The 8,516-nt window shown below is 38.2% G+C and overlaps 1 protein-coding gene across 1 annotated transcript; it reads left to right on the plus strand.

Moving 5' to 3' along the window:
- The first annotated feature begins 1,100 nt into the window (after window positions 1-1,100).
- Window positions 1,101-7,983, plus strand: LOC138191447 (sialic acid-binding Ig-like lectin 14). Its single transcript, XM_069138285.1, has 8 exons — window positions 1,101-1,165; window positions 1,486-1,833; window positions 1,984-2,121; window positions 4,086-4,349; window positions 4,949-5,257; window positions 5,557-5,635; window positions 6,019-6,103; window positions 6,192-7,983. Exons 1-8 carry the CDS (start codon window positions 1,120-1,122, stop codon window positions 6,579-6,581), a joined length of 1,659 nt encoding a protein of 552 aa, XP_068994386.1. The 5' UTR covers window positions 1,101-1,119; the 3' UTR covers window positions 6,582-7,983.
- Window positions 7,984-8,516: the final 533 nt, after the last annotated feature.

The following is an 8,516-nucleotide window of genomic DNA, read 5'->3' on the forward strand; positions in this document are numbered from 1 at the left end:
AGTAGAAATTTCCTTTGATGGCACTTAATCTGTTTGGTCATCTGTTTTGAAAAGATGAAAACCTGACAGCGGTACTATCTGTCATTTAACGTGTGCAGAGATCATGGTGAGAAAAAAAGGCGGTGGTCCAGCTTACAGCCATTTTGGGTAAAAAGTACATTCTCACGCTTTCATTGGCTTTCATGTGTTCCTCTTTTTCAAGTCGATTTTAGAATGCTTCTTTGAAATGTGGCCTCACTTCTGAGGAACCTGACTTTCCTACAGACTGCCAAAATGTAAGTCATTATATTTTCAACATGGCACAGCTGAATATCAACATTTAACGGGAGGATAATGCAATTTATTTATGCTTTTTGATTTATTGGGATCTAAATCCATCAAATGTGCTAGAGTTCCATAACAGTAAGTGAGGTATTTTCTTGTCTACAGTTTTTACACTTTGAAGCCCTTTTTTGGGGAGAATATTGCTACTGAGTACATTAGAAAACTGAAACATATGTAAATGTCAAATAACAGCAAATTAAATTACAAAGAATGCATGTCAGCACTGCTTTTAGCATTTAACTTCCTGATCTCTGTCTTGTCATGTTTCAAATCTTGTTATATAAAAGAAGTGTGTGCTGTCATTGCTGAAATAATATTGGAGAGCTGAACATTTATTTCTACAGTGAGATCCTATGGCAACATTGGCCTTTTACCAAGTTGTTAACATCATTGGTTACTGACGTACTCTTTTTTTTTTTTTCATTGGTGCTAATTCATTTTGTTGATGCATTCTTATTTTAAAAGATACTCATTTCAAAAGGAATACTCAATCTTTTATTTCCTTAATGTATTAAAAATACCTGCTGCATCACACTGCTGTTGAGATCTGCTTAAACCACTGATACATTTTTTTATTGTGATTCAGTCGAGACTTTTGACAACACTTCAAATGATCTGTCGTGTGAATTTTATCTTTATGAAACTGTTATGTTTGCTTATATTAAGTACCAAATATATACAGATCAATTTCTTAAAATGTAACAGTTAGTATTGTCTTTCAACTGCTTGAAGAAAGTAATGCGCCAAACATGTAAACTGTTTCAGACTCCTTTAAACTTGACTTGACCAACGAAGATGGCGACATCTCTGACTTTCCTTCTCGTTTGCTGTCTGCTGCAGGGTGAGTTGTAGTCCACTGAACACCTGGTTTGGAAAAAAATTTATTAGAAGTTAGAATAATATAATGTAGGTAAATTAAGGCATTCAAACTTTAGTATCTTGTCCGTGATAACATCCTTCAAAATGAAAGATGCCGTAATCCTCCACAATCTGTGGCCAGCCTGTAATTTAATACGTATTAATGTTTTTTTGATGTGTAAAAAGGAGAAGTCATGTTAACACTTATAAATGTAGAGAACGTCAGTAGAGCATTAAAACTACACCGTGACTGTAAAGCTATGTTTCCATCTGTTCTTTAAATATCTGTGTTTTGCGTTTCAGGTGTCCTGTGTGATGAGTTTAGGGTCACTCTGCCGCAGACTATAGAGGTTATAAGTGGATCCTGTGTGACCATCCCCTGCTGCTTTAACATACAGAACATTCATGAAATAAACTTAAATAAGAGTTGTGAAGCAAAATGGAAAAGTGAAGATGGGAGTGACTTTCCCAGCAATTTTGAAAACCTATCAACAACTAAAGAAGTGACAGGAGACTTGACAAAGAAAGACTGCACCACAACCTTCACCAACATGCGTCCTGATTACAGCAAAGGATATAACTTCAGACTGGAGTGTCCAAATGATCTGAAATGGACTTTTAGAGAAACTATTGTGACTATTTCAGTCAAAGGTAGGCTTTTATATCTTTTTACAATTAATACAAATTAGGTGTGTGGAGTTGCCTCGACCTTGTTTTGAATTTACTGCATTTTACAACTTATGAAAAATCTTACAAGAAATTACCGGTCATTTATTGACTGATCTCTTGCCTTCCTTCCAGATAATCCTCCCTTCCCGACTCTGCAACCCTCCACACTGACGGTGATGGAGGGAACATCAGTCAGTCTAACTTGCTCTGCTCCGGCTCCATGTTGGCATCATCCTCCAACTCTGACATGGACCTCCAACCTGGGTCGAAGTGAGGAAACACTGCAGGAGAAACGGGACAAAACTAAAGTCAAGATCTCTGTTCTGAGCTTCACTGCTTCTCACCTCCATCATGAAAAGAACATCTTCTGCACTGCTGCCTACAAGAAACAAGATGGCAGCACTGATGCACTTGTTAACACAAGTTTAAAAGCTTCCATTTCATGTGAGTTCATTTGATCTTTGCAGACATTTTAAAACTTGGACTGAAACAATCGGTGAATTAATTGATTATTCCTTTGCCAGAAAAAAAGAACTGCTTTTCTAAGTGAAAAAAAAGAACTGCTTTTCCAAGTGAATGAAAAGAATACATTGATACATACAATACAGAAAATTAAGTTTTTTTTTCTTCACCGTATCACTGTACATCTTTGCATTATGGACTGTTGATCTGACAAAACAGGTTATTAGAAAGAGATGTCAGCTTAGTTCATGGGAAAGTGTCATGGGCTTTACAGTTTCGACCAAGGGTGTCAAACATGTGGCCCGCGTGCCGGATCCGGCCCGCCAGGGGGTCCGGCTCGGCCCGCCGGATGACTTTGCTAAGTGTTAAAATTACAGAAAGACATAGATTGTATTTCTATGAGAATATGGAGGTTTATGAGTGCAAACATTTTGTAATTTTTTTAATCGATCTAGTAATTGCGTAAAACAGCGTAAATGCGATGTCTGCTCCGGAGGCAGAAGCGCTCGTTGCCACAGGCAGCAGCGCTCGCTGCTAGGGAATCTGCAGAGGAGAGCCCAGGCAGATAAACAGTGGGCTGATGTCTGAGTTTTTGGTCTTTATGTTTCTGGTTTATTGTAGAAAGACCTTAAAATAGGGTTTAACATCCAAAAACCTTCACCAATGATTTAAACATCGAGAAATATTGTCGTTATGTATGCGTTATTATGCTATGAATTTACTGGTCTGGCCCACTTCAGATGAAAGTGGGCAGTATGTAGCCCCTTAACTAAAATGAGTTTGACACCCCTGGTTTAGACTAACTGATTAATAAATGAAATCATTTGACAGATTAATCAAAGCTGCAGCTACAGATTGTATTTGGTCAAAAGCAACCTCTTTGCAAATGTGCATTAGAATCAAAACTTAACTACGAAAAATGGTTTCATCCAAATTGTTGTATTACTGATTTCCTTGATGTGTGATCAGCATTTCAATGGTCTAAATGAACCAGGTCATTCTGTCTGACTACTGACAAAATAGAAGATCTAAAAAGTCAAGTCATACATGGACTTAACGAGTTTAATGATTTATTTACCCCAAAACTCCTGATCTTTAAAATTGCAGTGTTATTAATGAGACTTGCACACCACAAAAGTTTTTCTATCAAAAGATTATTTAATGTTGAACCCACAATGGGCTGTTGCAGCTTTAAACAATGCAAATAAATAATTGTTAACGTTTTCCAGATTCACCTAAAGACACCACAGTGTCAGTCAGTCCATCTGGTCCAGTACCAGAGAACACAAATGTGGCTCTGACATGCAGTAGTAATGCCAACCCAGCAGTAAGGAGCTACACCTGGTACACAGCTGACAGACACCAGGAGACTTTTATTGGGAACGGACACGTTTTAAACATTGAAGCATCTAAAGTCAACAGTCCTTTTTTCTGCAAGGCTGAAAATGATGTTGGAGTTGGATGCTCAAACCTCAGTCAAATAGATGTTCAGTGTATGTATTCAATTTCATACTTCATCTGTTTCACATAGCCTGAGTGAAAGCTAACCTTAAGAACACAAATCATTAGAGCCCAGATTTCCATGGTGGACTTTTAGAATAATTGGGCAATACAACAAAACAATGCTTTTATTTCAGATGACCTATCAAAAAAAAAACATCTGCATTTTCAGTGTGTAATTATTACAAGATAGAGATATTAGGACCTCTGACAGACAATGCAACACCAAATAGATACCAAATATTTTCATGTTTGAAGACTAATTTTTTCAGATTCACCTAAAGACACCACAGTGTCAGTCAGTCCATCTGGTCCAGTACCAGAGAACACAAATGTGTCTCTGACATGCAGTAGTAATGCCAACCCAGCAGTAAGGAGCTACACCTGGTACACAGCTGACAGACACCAGGAGACTTATATCGGGAACGGACACGTTTTAAACATTGAAGCATCTAAAGTCAACAGTCCTTTTTTCTGCAAGGCTGAAAATGATGTTGGAGTTGGATGCTCAAACCTCAGTCAAATAGATGTTCAGTGTATGTATTCAATTTCATACTTCATCTGTTTCACATAGCCTGAGTGAAAGCTAACCTTAAGAACACAAATCATTAGTCAATAGATGTTCAGTGTATGTATCACCTAACTTATGAACCTCTCCAATGAAATTGAAGTTGTAAATTTAAAGGAACTCCGTCAAGGCGTCCTTAAAATATTGCGTTCAGAAGAACTGGGCAGACGGACAGTCAGACAACCTGAAAACATAATGCCCCCGGCTACGGCTATCGCTTTCATGGAGGCATATAAACACAGATTCAGACAACTGGGGTGTCATAAGTCAAACACTTAGTGGAACCCATCCCATCAACTTGCAGGATGGGGCTTTCCATACCATAGAGCTGCTTACTTGAGCTGCATACAAACAGTTGAGGGGTGGGTGGAGCCAGAGGCAGGGACCATGTGGATAATAAATTAATGCAAAAGTGTAGTTACATCTAAGCCCTTTTAAGGCTTCTGAGGATATAATTTTGATGAACAGGAATTAGTTTCTAGGGGTTAAATCAATGCCAGAAGTGGGACTTTAGAATTGCTTTAAAATTTGAATTCACTTTGATTCCTCTCTCTTTTTCCACTGCAGTTCCTCCACAGATCCTGCCCTCATCTGATTGCACAAACACTGCAGGCCAGGTCAACTGTTACTGTGAGGCTATGGGAAACCCTGCTCCCACTATAGATTGGTATTTGGATGGGCTACCTGTCAATCAATCTGGCATGTTTGCAATCAGCAATGAGACTCTAAACGATGCATGTCTGAGGAGCAACATCACGGTGACCCAACCACAGGGGAGAGATCTTTCCACCTTGCTCTGCCGGAGCATCAACTCTCTGGGATCTGCCAGTCAGAAGTTTTGTGTCACCAGCCTTCAAAGCTCAGCAGAAAGTCAAGGTCTGTCTTATCTGTACCTGTAAATATTATTACACTTTGGGGTGGAGACCATGAATTTTCATGGTGGGGATTTTTTTTTTTTTAACAACTGTTACACTACCTCACAACGTTTCTTACATTACCTCACGCTCACAATAACTTTTGTTGGATCAGTGCGGTTATAATATACTGCCGGTTGCATTTAATATGCAAATACGTAACAACTCACCAAGCTGAACTCTCTTCAAAGGATATCCATTTTTTTAATCAAGAAAATCACCTGTCTGAATTTGATCTTTATCTTCCATTTTGCATTACAGATCGAGTGATGTTTCTTGTGATCATTAGCACACTTGTCGCTTTACTAGTGCTACTATGTGTTCTGCTGTTTGTAATCAGGTAGGTTAACAACTGGAAACGCCTACCCCTACAAAGATATTGTATTACTAACTTTTACTTGGACGGCTTTTTTAATTCTTTAAGTGTAAATGATCATTCTACATGGTCACTGTGTGTTTGTTTGGGCCTTCATGATTCAGCTTCTTGAAAGCTCCATGAGGTGTTTTATATCACTTGCCAGACATCTTTTATTGCTGTTCGCTGAAAATAAACCTAATGGGACCCACTTGTAAAACTGGTTGACTATTACAATCGTATTTTGTTTCAGAAACTACTATTTTGGATTTGTCAGTGTTTTCATCATGTGTACTAAAATATGAGCAATGGGACAAACAAAGATAAACCAAGTATAACGATACTGAATGTTTCACTATATCTTTCAGGGCTCCGAGGAATTGCCACAACCTTAAGAGTCAGATTACGGGTGAAATCAACACAAGCCAACTTTTGATAAGAGAGGAAAATGAGGTACTTTCATGCAGCATTTTGTACTTTCGGTAACGACACTGGGATTATCAGATTATCTGTATCACTAACATTTTCTGTGTACTTGTAGGTACCTAGCACAACACAGGATGACGCCAATGGGACTAACTCTGCGATAAACACCGCCAACTTGCCAAGCACTGGGCAACACGACGCAGAAGCACCAAGTGACAGTTCAAAGAAGAATGGGGCAAGTTGTGATGTGATTTACTCTAGTGTGACTTGGAAGAGCAAGAGGAAGAGCAAGAAGGAAGACGAGTCTGTGGACATGAATCCATCTGGCAGCTCCTATCTGGAGGAGGCGGAGTGCAGGGTGGGGAGAAATCGCAGGAGTTTTGTGAGCGACGCACTGGAGATGGGAAACCTGTATGAAGAATTGGAGCCTAGAATTATGAGGAAGGAAGTGGAGTGTGAATATGGTCAGGTTAAATTTAAAGACAAGAGTACTAGGCAAAAATAAATAGCCCACTTGTATCGTTCAGGCTTGGAGCTGAAAAAGAAGTGTCTTGCTCTCATCAATGTAGATTTTCTTGTTAAATTTAATGGATAATAGAAAAATAGAAAGAAATTACATTTCGGGTTTTTTTTAGGTCATGGGTTTTAAATGTGGATTGATCAATTGCTCAAGCTTGTACTTTGGTTGATCTGTAAAGTTGGTTAAAAGTATCCTCCTATCGCTCTGATACAGACGCCTTTCTCTAAACCAGAGGTCTTCAACAGGGGGTCCGCGACCAATAGGGGGCCCGTGGAGGTACTGCAGGGGGTCTGTGAAATTTTTGGTTGATAAGACAATTTTTCATATTTTATTTAATTTCTTTTTTTCTAATTTATTTTTCCACAAATTGAAATGTCTTTAAATACACATTAACATGAATCCAACGTATTGTAACGAATGGATAAATGGAGGCAGCAGATGTTATCTTTCAGTCAGAAATGCACACATTCAGCGACACACAGGAGCTCTCGCAAGCTGGACACCGGTTCACTCACAGCGCGAGACTAGCCTGGACCTGTCCCTCCAAGCCTCCTGAACTCCTCCAGTTTAATATAAAACACAATTTTATACAATATATATAGTAGGGGGTCCCTGCTCCATCTCTCTATCCATCTCTATTTTCGTCTAGCTCAGTGTAGGCCCCCTGCATTATCTAAATGGGTATGCATCATGGGTAAATGGCCAATCAAAATTCCATATTTACAGGAGACATTACAATGATGCTCATTACAGACTCTGAGGCCAGAGGGCTATCCTGTCCTCTGTTCCCAGAGTCTGTAAACACCCAGTAGTTGAAGGAACCACAACAATCCAAAAGAACAAAAATGAGCTGATACCACAACAAGTGAGAACTGGTTGATTTTGCAAATGTACCTCTGGTGAACCGCCCTCCTTCTGTGCCAGTGCACAGCCTACTGCCTGAGATCTATCTATGGGAAAGTCTGCTGCTGTATTGCAAACATTCATACTGGGGATGCTCAATAGAGAAAGCTCTAATAGCAGAAACATTCTGTGAGTAATAAGATTGTTTTAAATGACATGTTCCCTTTTTTTAAGTTTTATGTTCATAGAATTAAAAAAAAAAAATTATTTTTTATTTTTTTTATTTTTTTTACTGCAAAAGGTATATTGGCTCCAAATACTGCTTGTCAGTCTCCTTGATGACTAGAAACTGGACTTGGCCTTGAAAAACAAAACATTGGTCGACCTTTAGTTTTAAAAGATTTTTACAGATTTAGATATTTTTAGTCACTGACGAATTTTGTTTATTACATTGTATGGATGTACATAACATTTTTAACATTCACAGTTTTTAAAATCGCCCTTTTTTGTTCTTTATTTTGTAAATGCACATTAATATACAATATATCCTCACATTTGTTCTTTACTTATACAATGATGTTGGCCGTGTAAATTGATAAAAGCTCTGCTGTTTTATATTCATTCAGCAATGTGCTATATTCTGTTTAAATAAACATGAGTTTTTCTTTGTCTCGGATTGCACATGTTCATTTTCTTAAGAACTTTTTCAAAGCAGACATTTTTACATGTCATTCCAAGAAAGTATATTTGATAATAGGAACGGCATTGTGTTCACACTGGCCAGATCATCATTCAGGCAACAACGCGCCTCTTCTTCTTCTTTTAAGTTTTTGTTAATTAGATTTTGATCTTATAATTATGAAACCAAGACCTCATATTTACAAGAAAAGACCTTCCGATTAGGAGATGTGCATCTTGGGATAATGAGAAAGATTTAAATTGTTCATCAATCAGCCAATTTGAGAAAAGGACTACACGATGATGCTACCTGACTTAATTGTCTGTCCTAAATAGGCAATCTATGAATAAATATCAGCTTTACTGTGTACAAGTCACAGCCACTTTGTAGTCTTCACT

This window comes from Embiotoca jacksoni, unplaced genomic scaffold, assembly GCF_022577435.1.
Source record: "Embiotoca jacksoni isolate LCO1_2020_lvr unplaced genomic scaffold, fEmbJac1.0.p SCAF_11, whole genome shotgun sequence".
NCBI lineage: Eukaryota > Metazoa > Chordata > Actinopteri > Embiotocidae > Embiotoca > Embiotoca jacksoni.